Here is a 22,284-nt window from a genome sequence, read left to right on the forward strand (position 1 = left end):
AACTACCCGCTGCACATGAAGGCTCGTATATGCGGGCTATGGATAATATTCTGGCGTGTCAGCCGCATTACACATCGAAATGCACATCGTCGATATTTGCCGTGCCCTTTCGATCGAATATTCGCTTTCCCTTGAAAATTTCCACACCCCGGATAGAAACGATAGGCGAGCGTATAACACGAAACGCAAATTATATACCGTTGATCCGATCGCGTCGGGCTACTCACTCGAGGACCGATAGTCACAATTACTTGTCCGAGTGTATCGGCGACCTGTTCTCGCTCCGCGTATTCGTATTCAGGGAGGTGAAATCAGTTACGTTTCTTAAATTAAAAGTGCCACTCGATGTTTTTCGACGCAGACAGGAGTGAAATTTCTTTCCCGAATAATCCTAACGAAGCAATTTTCCGGATGAAATATGATTAAAGTTCTAATCTAGTTAAAGTCCGGTTATAGTTAAACGAAAACTTGCTCGGTGTACAAGAGCAGACTTAACCCTTTGAAATTTCGCGCTTATAGGCACAAGAGTTTGAGTTTAACAAGAGTGAAAGACTTGAAAGAAAAACCTCGCTCGATACTCCGTCCAATCAATTTTTCATGCACAGAATCGTTTAAAGTAATCTTGATTACGCACGTGAGCATCGCGTGAACGATTTCGCGCGAGATAAAATTTACAAAAATTCTAGAAAAAGAGAAGAGATAAAGAGTTTTCTAGCTAAATATGAATCTCTGACTCTCGAGAAAGATCATTTCTCATTCGTATGCAATCTTCGTACGAGACAGATATAATCCAGGTCACATTTTGCGCTAAAAGCGCAACAGTACACGAATACAGACGCCTTGAATTTCGAATTATCGATCGTTGTTACCGACGACGCGACGACGGTAAACTTCTAAGAAGTAAGAACATGAAGATTGAGAGGCGGATCCAAACCAACAGACGTGGATACGGAGGACGATATATCATCTGTCCTGTGTTACACTTACGGTGATATATAATAACGAGAAAGACGTATGTGCTGACCGATCAAATTGTTCGGGCGATGGTGACCGCATGCACTGATAACACGCTGCATTCTTCGATCCCATCCCCCGCATCCTTCCCTCCTTTCCCCTCGCCCAGAGTTAATTCCTATCTCCTCGCAGAATGTGACTAAGTAAGCTCTTGGATTTCGAGTTGAATCGGGTCCGAATTCAATTCCGATAGGAATTATTCTATTCGATCATTACTGTCGAATAATCTGACGATTATCGCGACAAGAAGTTGCAATTGTGTATCGTTTGACGTCGGCGATCTTGCAATTTCAGCATCCAATCGAGCATCTTAAATCTTCCATCCGTCGAATCGCGACTACCTACAACACATCATGATCGAGATACGCTTTCTGCTTCTCTCCCACTGTATCGATGGAACGGGAATAACGTGCAATTGTCGTACGATGAATAGCGAATATTAAAGATTTTTAAAAGTCTTTGTTAAGTTTTGTAAAGTAAAAATATTGTAATTGTTACAATCAATTATCACGATAATTATCGAATTAGTCGACAAATACTTAATTTTCTGTAAATATTATGAATGACAATATTCATAATGTATAATAATATAAGATATAAAAAATATACACATGCAGAAGAAAATTGTAGAAAGAAATTGTATTTTATAATCCCTATCCTAAATGCGAGCAAGCATCGAGTCCGGTACATCTCCATGTTAAAATTACACGCATCTATCATATATATGTTTTTTAAAAGTACGACCATACATGACGGTTCGCAAATATTACACGAAAAAATAGCCTGTCATAGAATACTAGTATTGGAACAAGAACTACAAACGGATGAACACACGTTAAAGTATACACGTGGTTGACATCCTTCGCGTTATGATATTTGTCACGTGCAATATACGCGCGACATATACACACTATTATTCGCGAATACGCCTACAAAAAAAAAAAAAAAAAAAAAAAATGAAAGGAAGAGAGAGAGAGAAAGAAAAAAACCCATCATCAAATATGAAGATACATACATGAGATATATACGTCATTGTTTTGACACGATTAACATACAACTGCAACTAACATAATTTATAACACATTCATAAATTTTAATTTGCATCAATACATATATAAGCTATGGGCAAAATCATGCAGAAATTTCCGAGTCAAAAAATATGAAAGCTTTATATTTAAGAAGAAATGAGATAGTCACTCGAGTTGGCATTAATTTTTTTGCACGATAAACCAAATTGTTCGGAAAATTATGAAAAAAAACGTGACTATTTTTATCGAGCTATAAATGTTGCACGCGTGTGTGTGAAAGATTTGCAGATTTCCAGAACACATAAAATCCAATATGTGTACAGCATATATCGGACCCTTTTAGATATATAAATCCGATCAACCGCTACGTTATCTTCTTAGCGAACGAAGCTCACGCTATATCGTCGATAAATAATAAATTGATAGCACACAATACATATATAATCCCACTGACAATGCAAGCACAAATTAATTCCTAAGCACAATTTCACATTAAAATTGCGCGAATTTATTTTACATTTAAAGGTATAATATTTACGATTTTATAGACAAACGATAAATTTTCTTCTTCATTTTCTCATATCAAATAATCTTTCTCGACATCTAAATCTTTCATTGCTATACTTTAGTTGATAAATTGCATAATTAATAGAATTTTACACAAATTCTTCTTCTGCTGAATTTTATTGGTTGCAACGTAGAGATTTATTAACTTATTATTTATTAAAATGACGTAATTTTTCCTCCGACGTTATGATTCACAATGTGATCGTAATATATAATATTATAAAACTTTAATCCCCGAAAGAGAAAAGATGTATTCTTGTTTACGCGTCATTATAAATCATCTGTGTCTCTCGATCTTTCATCCCGCGCGATCTTATACATGTATTTTTCTTTTTTTTAAATCCTTATCGATATATTTCGCGCTGATTTTTCAAGGAGGATTATATCATAGGCGTCTCAATAAATTGATCGAGGTCGATATCATGTATTAAATACGCATCTGCGAGCCATCTAAACACCTGACGCCGCAAGACCAATATTTGCGATGAAATCCCGATACAACTACTTCCAGCGGTCGAATTCGGGGGTAGGAGAAGAAGGGGGGAGGGGGGTTAAACACGGTAGTGTATCGTAAACGACTCGGTACTCGACCTAGGAGGAGGCCGTTATCTCCCTTCCGCCTGCCTCGTGAAAATGTCTACCCTACTATTAGACTTACTCGCAGCTTCCACTTTCCGCTTTTTATCCAGATAGTTTCCTAACGGCTTCCTCGTACAATATTTCCCGTACGCGAGCATCCGATTTCAGTCAATCATAAATATTGAATTTATACACTTTATTTATATAGGCTCGCTCGCTCACTTTTCTCTTCGACCGATAAAGATAAATGATAATAATGCAGAGAGTAGAGTTTTATTTTTGTTTTTAGAATAAATTCCATTGTTTCCATCTTTCGCGTTCGCTTTTATTCTCGTAATTAGTAAAACGATTTATTAAACGGAAGATTTTCTGGTCGCTTCGATAATACAATATAACGGTGCGATTCCGAGACTCTTTGAGAAAAAGATGTAATACGTTTCAGCCGAAAAGCTCGAAGGAACTATGCCCCTTCGTAAATCAGGATTCCGCTGTCGCAACTGTCATGTTCAATTCCACGCAAAGTCCTATCCCTCGAAGGCCTTTGACGAGCGCGCGGTTCGCATAAAAGCTTCTTCAGACATTCCTTTTTGACTCGACATCGACAAAGCGCTCCTTTCGATAGCTCTGCTTTTGAACAGACGTACTTGTAACGTCTCCTTTACGTCTCTTTTACTAGACAGTGTAATGTCTCTTCTCTAACCACGCTTTCCTCGCTGTCGGTGATATTTAAAGCCAGCCGACCGAAACAGCCTTGGTTTTTAAACTCGCGAAAAATTTCTCGGATTAACAATTCACTTTTGGGACGCGAATGTTAAATAATTCATCAATAAATATAATATCTCTGCATATACTCATCCTACAGATGAATGCAATTTTATAACGAGCAAATATTATCGCGTCAAAAGAAATAATAAGTGAATGATAAATAACAATTTTTTTTCGAGTAACAAACTAAATTTAATATTTATTCGAACGATGCCCGATTTCTGATTTCGATTGAATATAAAATATTTGAGCGATCAACTGATGTCGGTTGACCATAACGTCATCATCGATGAAGCTCTGTGAGTTTCTCCACTCGCAAAAAAACTTGCGTATCTTAACACGTAGGTCTTATTTATGATACCAGATGACGACCCCTCTTCGTCCCAGTGTTTCTAGAAGGGTTTCTTCGAACAAGAATGGATGCGAGCGTCGCCCTTCACGAGAAATTGTACCGAACGATTTTCGATTAGGGCGAAGGAGAAGGTGACTCCGTTCACCACGAATCAATAATAACTAACTTTCAACTGATCGGATATCGATGCGGAAGTTTGCTGAAAAATTCTCGGAAAAGCTCTCAGCTCTTACGTACAGGGTGTCCCGTAATATATAGACTATTACCTACTTTAGAAATGAGGATGTAGCATTTAAAAACAATAAATCTCAAATCAATATCTTGATAATGTCGAAACTTTAGATCGTTATTTGGATTCTTAGATTATATGATTGCATGGATTACTTTTTGTAAATTTGATTAGATCTTGCAATTGTCTATCTGCTTTAATTTATCTAATAAAAAATCGCATCGACCGTGCAATTTTATCCAGTACCTAAATTCTTTATCATTTCTTAGATATTCATGAATTAAAATCCTAAATCTATTACACAAGATACGTTACAAGTGTCTCTTGATAACTCCTCAAAATGACAAAGGAAAACGTCGTAAGGAGAGAGAGAAAGAGAGAGAGGGCTCGTTCTTACACTCGCGTCTCACGCTAGACCTTGCTATTTTTAATCCCAGCTTAGCATAATTCGCAAACATTTTTCACATCCACGTGAGAAATTGCGTCGTTATGATATCGAGCTGAATCGACAATGGACGATTCATTCAGCTGCTCACAAATGATGCAGAAGTGAAAAATTGCATCTCGAGTATTAAAGAAGACAGCTCGTCTCTCCCGATAACGTTTCTCATTATCGTTATTTCACGATATCGAGTCGCTCCAACAAGAGAATGCGTAAAAAGATTCGAACAAGTTATAGCCACGCAACGTAACAAGTGGCATCTGTTGCATTCGGTCGGTGTAAGTGCTACGAAACACTTCGCGTCCCTTGGCGCGCTGCCAATTGACTCATCCTCCACCCCCGCGTAAGAAGGGGAGCGAGGGGGAGAAGCGGGGGGGGGGGAAGGGCGAGAAGAGGGAAATATAGCGGAATTTATCGTTGCGTTTTCATAACGCCATTTTTCCGTCCATGGTTTCTCAACGCGCGGAACGTTGAATAATTTATCCGCGTTCGACGCGATAAACAAAGAAACGAGAGAAAGAGAAAGAGAAAAATACAATACCAAAAATCGACGAAAAAAAAAAGAAAAGTCGTGTGTGTACAAGTCGCGTATATACGTTATTATTTCTATCGCATGCTACGACGACGAACAGGATTTACCTCTCGATGACACACTCGATGTTTAATCGACTCGAAATACCCGCCTCTCCGTTGGGATCGAAAGGGCGTGCGATCGAAAGGCGGCAATGTCCGGCCCCCTTTTCATACACTTTATTGCCCGTGACATAGAAAAAGCGATTATATTTTTCGTCATACACACTTTCTTTTTTCAATCTTGCGACTGCATAAAAAATGAATGCTATCATAGTTTTATCTGACAAAAGTATATGTAATATAGCTCTTAATTGAAGTGTAATGTTATACATATACTTTTATATCTAATATAACGCTTCAATAAAGTGTTATATAAAATGAATATAATATGTGGATATATATGTACAGGGTGGGGCATTTATATCGACACACCTAAATATCTAAAAAATGAAACAAGATAGAAAGAAATGTTTTATTTTCTTTACATCAATTGATCAAAAATAAATAATTTTATGAGATACTTCATAGTTTACGTAAAATTATGTCGAAGTAAAATAATAAAATAAAGTATAAAATATCACGTAAACTATTAAACTTTTGGCCATCATACTCCTATAACTTTTTATGCAGAATATTGCGAGGAATCGATTTATGTAAAAAGAAATTGGGGTGTTTCCATTTAAAGAAACAAGATCGACATCGAAATCTCCGAAGCGCCTCCGCCCAAGATCAAACTAATGGCACCAGCTTATGACCCCCTTAGAACCGAACAACTATTGTCTGAAACATTTCTTTTTATCTTACTTTATTTTTTAGATATTTAGATGTCTCAATATACATGCCCCATCCTATATATATATATATGTACAGATCGAACATCCTATATACTTTATGTATATACCATATACTTTCTGATGCAATTCTGAGAATTTTACAGCTCAAATATCGATATTTGCACGGATAAATTGCGTGCGCGAAATACACGTAGTAAATTTTCTGCATACACAATTATTTGCGTATTTTAATTATCATCGTGTAAATATGAAGTTCATAAATTACACATCGATATCATTCATCTGCGTTTATTTTTCGTATCTCGGAGAGAGATCCAGGGAATTTTGATAATTATACAATCCGTACGAGCTGCTGCTAATCACGCCGCGCGCGCATACCTTGCAGTACATAAACAAGTTATACGTGGGACGAGCGATACGTAATCCGTGTATCGATACGCGGGGATTCTGGGACGTGTGACATCCTCTCTCTACGCTCGCTCCCTTCGCATCAGCGAATAACACGTCCCGTATCATTCGTGATTTACGCTCCCCGGTTTCCTGCAGCTAGCGCCGAACTTAAATATCTCGATAACACGTGGCCAATATCCACCGAAATATTATACGGTTGCGCTCTCCGCTTGCCGCGTGCTCCTAAATCACTCCCCCTCGATAAATCAAAAAGTAAACGCGCCCCCGAAAGTCCGCCGGAATTATCGCGCGCATTATCGAATTATAGCGAGCGCCAAGCTCCACACTTCTGCTCTCGATTAAACCCTCTAAACAAATCGGAAAAATCGATTTGTCGCGAATCCTTTACAAGATCATCTCGAGATCAAGAAACTAAAAATTCAAATTGTCTATAAAAAAGTCAAGTGTATATATTGTATATTGATCAGTTTTCGTTAAACGAAATAAATAAATGAATATATATACATATATATTTTTTTTTATATATATGCTATATATACATTCGGACTTTTCTCAGACGCTGCTGCTTCTAGAATTTTTCCTTCGAAAAGATATAGAATATGGTACTTCTCTCTTTCTCTCGAAAAATAATCCACTTTCGAGTGTGCGTCGAAAATATGATTGACACACACGGAATCGCATATTGTACAATATAATCCAGGATACGGACCGCGGTAATTTCATGAGCTTACGGTCACGGAATTCCGTGAGCTGGCTGGAAGATATAATCGCCGCAACGTGAAAACAATGGGAAACTTCTGCCGCCCACTCGCTGCTCGTACCACCTCATCCTGTTCCATCCATCAAGTGGCAAAGCACCTGAGTCTACTATCCTACGTCCGAAAACTTTACACGGCTGGTTATAAAATCACACCTTCGGGGAGAGTTTGAAGCCAAATGCGCCGCCGAAACCACATAGTGGTCTTCGCGAAAGAGGAATCGCATTTTTCGCGCCTTAAAACACGGATTACAAGCTCAGCGGACGTTAACTAATAAAGTTTTGAGAAAGCTTTGATAAAGGTAACTCTCTTTAGAAAAGTTATAGGAATATATCAAGTTGTGAAATTTTTATTACATTATATATGTAATACTAATATTATCATCTTCACATCGCGCGCGCGCAAAATAATATATCCATACTGCTACTCGAAATTAAGTGAAAAGTCAAGAAATAATAATTGGAAGCGTCAGCAGTTGGAAAAAAAATTTTTTTTTCCCGAGATAAGATCTGCACTCGAACTAAAGTGCTATTTCATTTTGTAAAACAATTTTTTTTTTTTAAACGAAAATATAAAAATTTACTTTCGGATCTCATTAATTTTACGCGTTATTATTTCAATCTAAGCGCGAAACGCGAATATGACAAAAAATGATTTTAATTTAAAACTGGTTTTAGAAAGAAAAAATATATTTATATCACTCGTACGGAAAATATTTAAAGTAAATTGAGTCTATCGGGTGATCCGCATAATCTGGCAGTTACGTTGTTGCCTCAGGAGTTAGCAAACTATTTTCTATTCCTTTTTTTTTCCTCGCGCGCAACCGAGTGGGAAAAGACAGGTGGAGTTGGTCAGAGAGAACTCAAATAACTTGAATAACTTCCTTACTATTCCAAGTGTAAAAGTACGGAAAAGCGCAATTTTATGGAGCAGATCAAGAATATATATATATGATTATTTCCGTTCTGCATTATATTATAGAGAAATCGAGATAGATATAATATATCAGATTATTTTTAAAGTATTTATATGTATATTTTTTATGAATTTCATTCAAGCAAAGATATAAATAAATAAGAGAAATTAGTCATTAATATAATTTCCTTTTTCCTCTCTTTCCATCATTTGATTTACTTCCTCCATATCTATGTCTATATAATTTTTAATTAAAAAAATATATATATAAAAATGTATAAAATGGATAAAAATATACGGCTTATGGACAAATATTTTCTTTAACGACTCAATACAGAACCGCGCGCATATCGATGCAGGCAAGATGCTGTTGAAAGCAGAAACATTTTCGCTTCACTGTTCGCTTCATTGTTCGCTTCATTGTTCAGCTCGCTGTTTTTCCCGTGCATTTCAATAGTACCAGAACACGCATTATTCAGTCAAAAAGCTTAAAAACACTTGAAAACGTGTTAAAATACTATCGAATATGTAAAACCAAAATGGAAAAATAAAAGTCTTTTAAAGTGCAGTGAAATGCTATCGAGCATTTTTCATCAAAAAACCAGAATGCTTTGAAGTTTAATGTAACATAATAGGTTTTATTTATAGTTAAAAAACAAAAACAATTCTCAAAGCATCATATTTTTAATGTTAAAATATTATTTCTTTTCTTTCGGGCAATGAGAAATTATTTTTCTACACTACAATGATACGTAATCTTTCTGGAAATGTTTTATTTTAAAAGCATATCACTTTCGTCGATATGATTTAACGTCGCATTTCTTTATTATTTGCTCGAAAACAAATTATATATATATATTCCGTTTTAATTTCATCTTCAGGGAAAAACGATATTTTTCCCTTACAGGAAAAATCTACCATTACTGCTAAGCACTCGCGTGCATTTCTAGCAAAAGTGTTTTTAGCCTCTGACTCCTCGAAGGAGTCGTCTCTGTTGTTGCCAACCTAAGCAAAATCTCGAGAGCGAAATAAGTTTCGTACTCCCGTGTGCTTTTTGTGTGTTTGCTTCACGTTAACTGATTTTCTTTAACTCTAAATTTATATGATTTAAAAAAAAAAAAAAAAATTGTAAGAATTAATTTAAAAGAAACATAATTTCAACAAATTATTTTCCTTTAATTTAACTCTTACAATCTTTTCCTCAAAAATTCATAAGAAATTCAAATATATTTTCATTTTTAATAAAATGATCCCGTTAACACATGTCGAATATATTTATGCGACAATATTCGTTCTTATATGCCTGAAATAAATCATTTTGATGTCTTAATTAAATGCGTCTTTACGACTTATCTCAATATGGGGGAGTATCGTTATATATAATAGCTGTGATATTAAACGTTGTTATCCGCTCTGTAAATACCATTACGACGAGAACAAGAATAGCTGTCATTATAAGCTAAAAAAGTCATATCCCATATTTGCTTTCTCGTATCTTCCATCTCTTTTTTTTTCTAAAAAAAAATCTCTCGCGCGCTTCATTATATCCAGAAGATTTTCTAAAACCTCGATAACGATCTGTAAGTATAGTAGCTGTCTGTTCTACTGCCTGCTTTTCTCGCGTCTTTTGCCTGTCGGTCTTCTCTCTTCCTTCTCTCTCACTCTCTTTGCTTCCATTTTACTCTCTCGTGCTTGCATATCGATCGGTCGACAATAGGAATCCATCGGGACAATCAAAAGACGAAGAAAGATAGAGAAAAAAGGAGACAGAGAGAGAGAGAGAGAGAGAGAGAGAAAAGAACAGTTAAACGATGAACATGCCAGAAGCACAAAAATAAATAAAAATATTAGCGGTAAAAAATAAAAACACGAATATATCGAGAATTTTACTAGAAATATGCATACAACATAAATATTAAATAATTTTATAAAATGTAATACACACATTTATATATTGTATTATACTGGATGCTGCACAGGCATCTGTATATATGCAAGCAAATATTTTATACGGGGACGGTGTCTGTTGTCTTGCGGTCGAAACGGAAAATATTTATCAGACAAATGTCTATAGGTCAAGACGTCCGCAACCAATTTCTCTCTTCCTTTATCAAACGGTAGGTTCATTTTAGTTGTGAAAGGTAACAAAGATGTTCTCGAATCAAATCGATTTTAAATTATATTCGAGACACGCAATAGGAATGAGCAAAACATTGTTTGTACACGGTTTATAGATAGCTCGCAAATGTATATATAAGCTTAAGAAAGTTTCTACGGCACAGATATAAAAATTGCTTTGCAACGAAATAGTTTATACATATCAAATATCAAGAGTATATATTCGATTTAATATTCGATTAATACTGATTTAATAAATATTTTAAATTTAATTAACGCCGCAAGTTTTTATATCGAAAATCGCGCGACCTTTTACTGATTACGTTGTTGACATTAATAAATTCAAAATCTATCGGGATAAAAATAAATTATATCTAATAGTTAATAGCAGTTATTTCAACAGAGATTCGTCCAAGTTGTTGATCAATCTCGATACCTTTCAGCAAGATGCATAAGGTGCAACGTGACGTAATAGGATGATGGTGGACTTTGATGAATAAAGCCAGACAAGATAAGGTCGTTTAATAGTTAATCGATGTTAATTACTTTGTTACCTCTTATTAGAACGCTCGCCATTTTCCTGCTGGGTGTAAGATGGTGTAATCGTGTCGATTAAAACGCGCTTAGATAAACCTCCCGCCGCGCCAATTTATTCGGCTCCATTCCAAAACAATTTATCGCCGCTGGGCTTCGATTAATATTAAAAACAACGTAATAAGAAAGTCTCTTTCCGAGACGTTAATGTGTTTAAAGATGATTGATGGTTGAACAACTTTTATCTTTGACTCTCATCTCGCTAATCTATTTTCCCAAAACAAATAAATATAATTTTTCTAAACAATATGTTACATTTTGCATAAAAGATATTACCTGTATAAATACACTTGTTAAAATGTATTTATTTCTATGTATTTCAATATTAATATAAAATTATCTGCGAAAAATTTACTAGATTTTATTTATATAAAAAAAATTATATAATTAATATAATTATTATTTTATGATAATTAAAAATCTATTATTTCATATCTATTTTCATAGATTTATTCTCTCTCTATCTCTATGTATGTGGAATATATATTCTATATATATTTAATTTGTAACTAAATTTTTTTATATAAAATCTAGAAAGGGAGTCCATTAATGCTTGAATGAAAATTGAATTTCAATTTTTTCTGCATTAAGAGAGTTTCGATATATTACGTCGAAAAGTTTTAATAACGCGTTAGGTTAAGAAAAAATCGTAAAACGATAAAACTTGGATAAAATCCGAGGAAAAAAAAAATTACGAATAATTTTACGAGTTTCGCGTAAAATGACTTAAGCCTGCCAATTTTATCTACACTCATTATATCGACAAACTGACTAGGTGCATTTTAAATGTTACGCGTATACATATATTGGTATATTCATCATACTCCTTAATAACGAATACCACTAATTATTTTCAAAAAGAAAGTAGTTAATCGGAAATATTTCGCGTATATATAAATCGAGTTTAATTTATACAATATAAAAAATTGACGTTTGTATCATCCTAAAAGAATAATATAATAATTAAATTGTAATAATTGAGACACGAAGGGGAAAACGGATATCTCACAGAAGCGAATCAATAAGGCATAAATAATCGGATGCTTAACAACGTCAGCAACGACACAGATAATACTGTAATTAGAGTCCTGTGTTGTTATACGCGTTTGCATCGACTGCGCAGCTCCTTGCAGGATCAATTCTATCGTCCGTCGCGGGAGTAGCAGGATGACAATATGTACCATTTGCAAAACAACGTAACGATCTCGGTATCTCTGAATGTACAATATGAAAGTTATGCTACTCTCTTCCTTGAATAGGGGCATACACATATGTATGGTATATACGTATTATTATTATATATAAATATATGTATTATTATTTCATGAATTTTTATTTTTTCGAGACTTTATTATGTGATAAATTCATTACAATAACACACGCATTGGACTAACAAAATTGTAATCTACAATATTTTCCAATATTAATTAAGCATCATGATTTCTTGATGACTTTCAAATATCTATTAATTAAACAATTAAAATTTTAACTAGTTATATTCATTATTAAGTTTATGCGCACGTGTAAAGCAATATCGCAATTATTTTTCTATACTTCTTATTTTTATATATTCTGTATTTTAGTTTAATAAAAATATTAATAGTTAAAAGCAGTTGTTAAAAATGCTGATAATTAATATCGCTTGAAAATGCGTCGGGAATTTTTTTGATCTCGAAATCCTTAGAATCTTTCGGATACCAAAGCTTTGCCAGAGACGAGATCTTTTCGAGATAATCCGTGCGAGAATATAAAAAGGATACGAACGCGGAAAGTAGAATGACCACATGCTTGGTCAGCCAAGAGTGATCTTTCACGCGAGAGAACGCGTGCCCACGTAATTCACTTTAAAGTACCTTTTGCTTAAGCAAACTTTTGATAAAAACACAAATATTTGAAAATATAAGATACCGTAAAATATATAACTTATCGTTAGTTACGAGACGTAGGAAACTTGAAAATCAAGCGAATGTAAATTTTTATCTATATTCGACACAAAGTAATGTTCTAGGATTATTCACTAGTCGAAAATAACATTTCCAACTAAATTATTGAAATCATGCGGAAAAAAATTTAAATTATTTTTTTAACTGTCAACGATTTGTATATTGTACGCGGATAATATCTAACGTATGACTCGACTTTTTTTCCATGTTTACTTACATATATATTGAAAATTTCTTCGGCAGTATGATACTAGGAAAAACAATCTGATATTTTTATTGAAAAGATCCGATGTTATGATAAAAAACAATTTCGAGTATTAATCAATCTTGAAAATTTAGATGAACATATATTTTTTAACAAAATATAAAACATATATCTTATATGCGTGAATTAAATGTAAAAATTTCATTGAAAAGACTTAAATACTTTGCAACGTATATATTTATGAACCTACTGTTTAAGTATCTCAATAGCACGCTGTGTTGTATATTGTATATACTTATGTGCTCCATTTCACACTCCTCATTAGGGCATAAATGACAATACAATGATACACTGAGAGAAAAAATAATAAATAGGTCGACTTTCATTATGCTCTCGACAATAAAATGCCTTTTTCTGGTTTTTCTTCATCTTCACGTTTTTCTGCCATGTGAGTTAAAAAGAAAAATAAATTAGTTCCGTCTTCGAGCAAGAGTGTGTCTGAAATAGTGATACGAGAAGACGATTTCTCACGAAGAAATAATAAAAAAAATCGAAGCAAACAACATAAAGGCAAATTTTTTTCGTAGAAAACTTTATATGAGTATTCGAAAGAAAGAAAAAAAAAGATATAAAATATCTTATTAATAAATGCTAATTTCGCAATTTTTAAATTAATTTTCTCGTAAACAAAAACTTTAATTTAGACCTGCTGCTTATCTTTACACGAGAAATTACTCTTTTCTAAATTTTTCTAATTCTGCACACACTTTATATATTTTGATACTCAATTTACGATAAAAGCTTTTTTTGGAAGGTTAACGGTAGAAATCAAGACCATTTTAATTATTAAAGTATTCGATTCCATTAGAACATTACATTCCTAAAACGTATCTGGAAACGAAATAAACACAGTTTTTATTTATAAAAATAAATATAAATAATATTAGAACAATTATTTGCTCGAAATTAATTATTTGAATCAAAATGTGTGAAGATTACTTGTTTCTAAAAATCGAGGAATATATGAATATTGTAAAAACATGTCAAAATTATATGTTTACATTTACATGTTTGTAGAAAAAAATATTTCAACGTGTACAATAACCAGTAATGGTGAGAAAATATTTAAGTAAAATGCACAAGATACTTTAGGCTTTTATTTCTGCCTCACTTTTGGCAATAGTGCCTATTTCGTTTTTTCTTATTTAAGTTTCTATAGTTAGTATTTTCTGAAACAAAGAGTTGTTAATATATATATATCTGTTTTCCTAAAATGTCTCAGGTTAGCCGAAATAATTGCTGGAAAATATGCAACCGCAGGCATTATGTTTCTATGCAGACCACGCAGTAATTCGTGGCACATGCGATGTACCAATTAAGGCACTCGGCTTGAGATAACGATAACGCTGCGGAAACGCGAAGCGTTATCGCCGACCAAAAATGTCATGCGTGTCTCGTAGACGTTTACGTTCGTTTCGTGTGTTCGGTGACGCTCGATGCATTAATACTTTCTGATCGATTAAAATAATCCTCCATCGCACCGTTTCTTTCGACGCAAATAAAGTTGGAGAATAACAAACGACATATACCAGGTATTATTTGCGTAAGAAAAACGCGGCTAAATCTCTATTATTGTATCATATCTCGACTATAACTATTATCGTATTTCTGTAAGAATAGATGAGTAGATGAAAAATTCAAATTTTCAGATAGATGAAAAATTCAAATTCCTAGGAACCCACTGATTTATTAAAAAGTTGTGAGAGAGATCGCGATTTTTTTAATAGCATACCGCTAGCGTCCAATTTGTATAAGCGCGAATATATGTATATAGATATATAAAGAAACTTGAAATTTATGATGGATTACCTTACGAGTTTGTCGATTAATTTCAGGATCGCCAAATTGCACGATCGTCTAACCATGTCGCAAAGTATCGACATGAGCGTCGATGCCGAAAGAAGGACTTATAACTTTTCTTCAAATCGCTTCGAGGCTAAAGGCGACGATACAGCACTGCGACATCGCGACAGGATGCTTTAGCGGTCGTTGCAAACAGCTTAAGCGAAACTGTCTCGTATAGCGGGGCCTATTCTCTGGAAAAGGATTCGAGTCGATAGACTTCGAATACGAAATGTATTGTATTGTATTTGTGCCTCGCGTTTCCATGCGCGTTTCCCACGCTCGTACGGTACCGCGGTATGAAAGAATGAAAGAAAAACAAATACGACAAATTCGTTCGATAGAAGAGCTTCGTCCGGGGGAGAGTTGGAAGAGGCTTGTTTTCCATTCGAGGTCGCTGAAAGCAAAACTATCCCCGCGCACTTTCCTTTTGCCCGCTTGAAAAAAAAGAGTTCGCTCGATACGAATGTATCGCCGTCCCGTTGATGCTCCCATTTTCACGAATAGCCGGACATTCGCGACGTGCATTTCCCGATAACAAATTCACGCGACCGTAGTTGCGCAAATTAAAAACTTGCGAAGCTTACCCTGCTAATCGTTCGGTATCGGATGAACATTCCGTAGAATTTCAAACACGTGGAGAGAGAGAGAGAGAGAGAGAGAGAGACATATGAATCTCAAAAAAATTTCCCGAGAATTCTAGGTTTTCCATGTTTTTCCAGAGTAGATACCCTGGACGATTCCGGGACGTGTCGATTTTTAATAAAACAATTATTCGAACGACATGGCAGTCGCTCGTATAAGTTTTCGTCTCCGGGCGACTCTCGTAACAACTCGCAAACTCCGTCGAAATACTAATGCGACGCTATTCGCGCATAATAAAGATAAATCATCGTGTTCGCATGATTTCCCGGCAGTCGCGCCACATCTTGGCGCAACGCCGTTTGTATTTTCCATTTATGAATATGTAAAATTAAAAGAACACGAGGAAAAGCGGATTAATCCATCAAAATATTTCTAAATTATCTTGTCGCGGAAATGTAACCGACTGTATTTTTTATCGGGGGCAAGCACGCATTTAACGCATCACGTCCGTAAAACTTTGCAGCGGGACGATGTTGTACAATCAGGAGTTCAAAGATATAAATGTAATTATTTAAGCTGGGTAGACGCTTTTCCGAGCAAGTAAAGCGCTCGTTGAAGTATCGTTGTCCATATTTACGAAAGGTGAATAAATTATAAGATTTAAGAGCAATTTTTCAGCTTTTCGATTGAACTGTTATCCCTTCGAGCTATTCATACGGCGACGTTTTGTTCCACCGCGATTTATCCTGGGAGATACTGAGAATAGGTATAACGTCACGGTGCATTTCTGAAACGTGCATACACTCGGGGCCACAATCTCGACAGCCATTGAAAATTGTATATTGCCGCTTCTATTGTTTTCACCCACTGTCAAGGAAAATTCCATAGTTACAGCAACATTCCGGCTGCCCAACTGCATGCAAATGTCTTGATAATCGAATCGGCAATACGATTAGAATCTCTTACCGTCTCTCGATTCCTATGTTCGATAATCTCTCGTCGCTATTTTGCATAAAATCGAATATCCAATCTGCGAGAGACGATAAGATCTTAAGACTCTATTTGCTTTTAATTTAAAAAAATGTATTATTAAAATATGTATAAACTGTCATTTGTCATTATTTTATTTTGAAATAATCGTTTAGAAAATTGTCTCGATGGAAAAAAATCAATGTGCGGTTTTCAAAACAGAATCTTGGACATTTCAACGGATATCGATATTCATTCGAATATTTTAAACGATTGAAAATTGAAAAATTGAATCGTTTTATTATCTATTTAACTCAATATTATAACAAAATAACAATTTTATATCTGTCAATCATTATTATGCGTTTTACCTTATATATCTTATTTTTCTCGTTGAGATGGAAAAAAAAAATACAGAGTACGGTATAAACGCAATATGAACGAGTGGAAAGTAGCCATAAAAAGCAGCGGTTACACGAATCGCTCGTTATGATTGTTTTAGATCCTCCATATAAACGCGCGTTGAAAGGGTTCAGCTCTCTATTTACAGTTCGACGTAGAGTCTGGCACGTTTATCGAGGGATGGAATTACAAAAGAATGCCTGCCTAGCACGAAGAAATAGGTTTGAGGTCTCAAACGAGTCCTAATATTGAAATTTCTCAATATCTTTAATTGACAGAATCACGGAAAATAAGCCATAGATACACCTAATGATGTTGTTAATATCATAAAGACTTGATACACGACAAGGTTGTCGTATTACTATTAATCCCTTTAAAAAAAATTATATATGGTCAAATCATCGTACCATCAGAAAAGCGTGTATTTTAGATAATTTTTAAGAAAAAACACGCACGCGTAATTATACAAAAGAATTTAATGCGACGTTTAAAAAAAGTCTCAGACATTTAAGCGGATATCGATATTCAAATAATTTTATTATTTATTCAGCGCGATATTATAAAGAGATGGCAATTAATCCTTTAGCTATATTAGTGTAGTATAGTCTCCTAAAAAATTATAAACAAAAATTGATTATATTGCATCAGAAATTCTCAGAATCGCGGAGAATGTTTAAAGATAAGAGTAATATAGAGATATAGTACAAATTGCGCTTTATCGCTTAAGTAATGTCTGTAATGAAGTGAAATCTCTTGATTAGCTCGGCTAAGGACAACGATGAAGGACCGTCGGTGCTAAATGATCTTTGGCAGAAATTTCGAGTATCGTTCAATGATACGATGATATCTGCCAATGTTTTATCGATACGAGGCATGTTTAGTTCCTGTTATCCAGACGCGAAATAGAAACGTTTGGCTAGCGAGAAAATTCTCTCGTCGATAACGCCGACCATTTTCCCGGCGGGATAAATTTACCGACAACCGTCGGTAAGCAAACTGCTACCCGCGTGTCCGACTAATATTAGAACGTTACTACTTGGGAAAATTACCCTCCGTTTTGGCGCTCGAACAGTAACGGAGAAAACTACGAGTCTCGCGTATATCGAAAACGTCAAATTAATTAAATCCGCTATTTTTCACATCCAAGAAACGAAGTAATTATTCCTTTAAAATAGCCTTTTCAATATTCGATATAAATTCAGCCACCAAAATGATCCATTATGTCACACAATGTCGAGAAATTTCAAAGTTAAATTTGTAAAGGAGAACTATTTCAACTTTAATTTATCACGTTATAGTTACTCCGTATATAACATTCTAGAAAAAGGAGTTCGATATTCAAAATTAGATATATTTTCGGAATTTTCCATCTCAAATTTCTAAAAACTGGCATGTTAAAGTCATAAATACCGATAATAAAATTGCATTGAGAAAACATCAAAAAACTTGTAACAAACAATTATTCCATTTTTCTTGCTCTTTTGTATAATAAATCCGTTGTATTTGATTGTGCAAGAAAATAATATATTTTTTTAAATCCGAATAAATCGCATATAAAAAGTAACCTTCGGAGAATTATATCGTAATTCATGTATTATTAAATTTTCTCGGCTATTTCACAAAACGAATCAAGAAACGATCACTCACCCAAGAGCCTTTGTACTGATGAGAGGTGTCTTCAGATTCAAAAAGCCATTTTTCTTGGTAGATTGTTGTTGCTGACTCGAACCTTCGCCATTTTCATTCTGATCCTCGAGATCGTCGTCCTGCTGCTTGGATTTCCTCGCGCGTAGATAAAGCCACATCGCCAGTGCGAGTCCTATTAAAATTGCAAGAGCTCCGAGTGTTCCAAAAACTGCTGTCAGTATGACGTCACGACGTTCCATTCCCACCTAAAAAAAATAAAATACACATCAATTAAAATAAACACATTACTCGTGTTTACATCCTTTTCATGACACAAACGATAATTCTGATGAATTGAATAGACAACGAGTCTCGTTCAGAGCACAAAATGTCTTCGTCGTGCGTGATCTTTCATAAATTTTACAAATAAAAAAATAATGAGTCAAAGTGCGGTGTGATTTCAGCTTTCTCAAAATTGCGCGCTTTGGACGCGTATTCGGTGTCAAAAAAAAAAAAAAAAAGACGCTATTTTTCGTTGAACGATATAAAAGAGAAGACGTTTCTCGTAATAAGAGACAACAATACGACTTGAGTAATAACTCGGCGAGACATAAGTTTTTTTCGGCCGTATAAAACTGGCGACGAAAATGTGTCTTTCGCTCGCAGATCAGAACTTGGCATGATGGAGCACGTCCGAAAAATTCATTCGCAGACTTCGCACGTACTACGTGAGGTTGCTGCAGCCAAGGCAAGAACACGGTCAATACGGAGTGTAATACCTTGACAGTGGCCTCTACGGTAGTCGGCAAGGCTAGACGTTACGCCCATGAGAGATAAACCATCCTGTCATTCCATGCACGAATGAGATTCGCAATTTGAGGCCGTCGCAATTTGGGATATCTCACGCGTGCACGCGAACTATTTCGGCTAAATCTCGACCGAGCATGGATAAACCGTATACGAAATAAAGACGCCGTTTGAAAAACGCCAATTCGATTGATCGGAACATTCCTGAATATCTGTGTTTAATTATCAGATTGTTAACAATATTATATTGTTCATGTACGAAAATGATAAAATGTTGGGATCATCGCTGGCGTGATTAAAATTATTTATAAATATTTTTTTCAGGCGTTTTTCAATATTCAATTTCGTGTTTGAAGTTACAAGTTTGAAAATAATCTCAAATTATTCCGAACATAATAATTTCCTTGCTTTATATGAGTTGATAAGAATTCCCTTTATGCGCAAACTCATTTAAATTAATTAAATTCTAATTCAAAATAACCGCTGTTATCTAAAGAAAAATTTAAATCCCATTTTATATTCGAGAAATATGTTGACCTTATTACAAGATAGCATCAAACCTTATAGTTCTATTTCTATTAGCACTTTGCAAATTAATTTTACCTTATCTGCTTAACGAATGCGAGGAATATACGTATTGGTGTTCATGAAATATGTCAAGATTTTTAAATCTTTTTAAATAATTTTTTCTGAAATATAAATGACTCCCTCTCTTCTCTCTTCTCTCTCTCTCTCTCTCTCTCTCTCTCTCTCTCTCTCTGCTCCCTATATCACAATATGAGATTTTCTCTCCCTAAGATTTTAGAGTCTGCAGTTTTCTCAACAGTTATAATTATACGTAAAATTTACACATTGTTATTAAATTGACGCGAAAAGCGGAACACAACCTGTATATAATATCGTTTTGTTTAATGCAAATCTTTCGCATCAACTTAATAAATGATAGAGATTTTTTTCCCAGACACCTTCCAACACTTGTATTCGTGCATCACGTATGTCTTTAATTTTAACGCATTATTTCCGATAATGTTCCGGCTAAACTGTCGTGTAAAAGAAGTCGCCCCCTTATATTTTAGCTTTCAGAACGTACATCATGACTCTCCTTGAACCGTTAACGCATTTCCATAGATGTGCGATCCTCGCGTCGATCAAATCCTATTTCCTTCTCTTCACCTTTCCAGAGAATATGTTAATAAAATACTAATTCTCAAAATTATCTACCAGTTATTTTTCCGACTACACGCAATGGCAATTAAATTCACAACGATATAAACCAGCTGCTTGCGTTAGGAACGTTAACGAACGATCATGGAGAAGGTCTACAATAATAATACAAGATGAGTCCGGACTCATTAACATGGCTCTCTCCAAGCGTGTTTTGTGAGCGAACGCGACAAAGTGCACTTTAGAATGCAAAATAGTTTCTCATCGCAAACGCGTACCATTTACAATTTGTTACATCATGCATCGAATTGAAACACGATTATCGGCTGAACGATTACAGAACGATTACAGTTTACGGACAGAGAAAATTCCGACGCGCAATCATCGATGATTAATCAACGACTGGCTTTCAGACAATTTTAAATGCGAGCGACAGCTGCCATCAGTTCTTCCGTTCGTTAAAAACTGATCAACTACACAGGATGTACTGACGCGATACTTATCGCGCAGTGATACAAGTCAGTATTGCGTCATATAGTCATATGTTATAAATGGTTGATTATATCTTGTCATGGCAGGATATAATATTTCCTTTTGCAATAAAATGACAGAAAAAGTCTATAATTTAATATGCAAATTTTTAATTTAATTATAAAAATTGCGCTTTTCCACGCGCAATCATATAAATATATATCATTTTAAAATTTCATTTATACGATATAAAAATCATAGTTAGCAGATAATAAAAAAAATTTGCACATTTAAAGTGTACATTTAATGTATAAAAAGTGTAAAACGGTATAAAGAAATATAAAGAGTAAAATGTTCACTTGACGTAAGTGAAAAAGATTATATATTAAATGCTACTGCAAAAGAGATTAAACACGTGATGATCTCATTACATTGTTTAAAATTACTGAACCGTGGCGGATTAAGATAAATATCTCAACATACAAAACTGAGAATAGGATTAATGTGAATTACAGCGTGAAACGTTTGGCATGGTTTTAAAGTTATACGTGACTTTGCGTTTTCAATCGTAAATTATCTGAATTTATGCATTAAAGAAGAGTATCAAAGAATTGCCGACTGAAAGGAAACGCTATTGTTCCGTAACTCATTACGAATGTACATTTCACAGTAGCACTTTGAAATATAAAATGATAAAGCGCCTTGAAAATTTTGCTTCCAATTTTGTGTAATAAGATACACTTCTAATGAATTTCAAATAACGTTCTGAAATTTATTTAGAAATAAACTTTACTCTATTTTTTTTTCTCACATTTTTAGTTAAAATTTTCTTTTCTGAAAGAAAGAGAAAAACATGTCTCTATGTGATATTTCCTCTCTTATTTTTTGTATGTATATTTATCTAGTAAGATAATAAATCAGAAAGATAAACGAGAAGGAAAAATGTCAGAATTAAGACAATAACAGTTTCCAACATCGTACAAGCGAATAAAGTATTTATCAGTGCAAACAGTGGATTTAAAAGAGGATTAAAGAAAATACAATATATAGAAATGAGAGTTTCATCATTCG

General features: G+C 34.5%; 1 protein-coding gene across 1 annotated transcript in view; it reads right to left on the reverse strand.

Annotated features, from left to right (window-relative positions):
• The window catches only part of Syt7 (Synaptotagmin 7), a 90,932-nt gene that overhangs the window by 65,382 nt on the left and 3,266 nt on the right, over nucleotides 1–22,284 (reverse strand). Inside the window, 1 exon segment of the mRNA XM_070307868.1 lies at nucleotides 18,793–19,037. Within this exon segment, the coding sequence (XP_070163969.1) occupies nucleotides 18,793–19,037 (245 nt within the window).

The sequence above is a fragment of the Polyergus mexicanus genome, unplaced genomic scaffold (assembly GCF_030449975.1).
Source record: "Polyergus mexicanus isolate NDT 795.1 unplaced genomic scaffold, iyPolMexi1.0 SCAF_15, whole genome shotgun sequence".
NCBI classification, from domain to species: domain Eukaryota; kingdom Metazoa; phylum Arthropoda; class Insecta; order Hymenoptera; family Formicidae; genus Polyergus; species Polyergus mexicanus.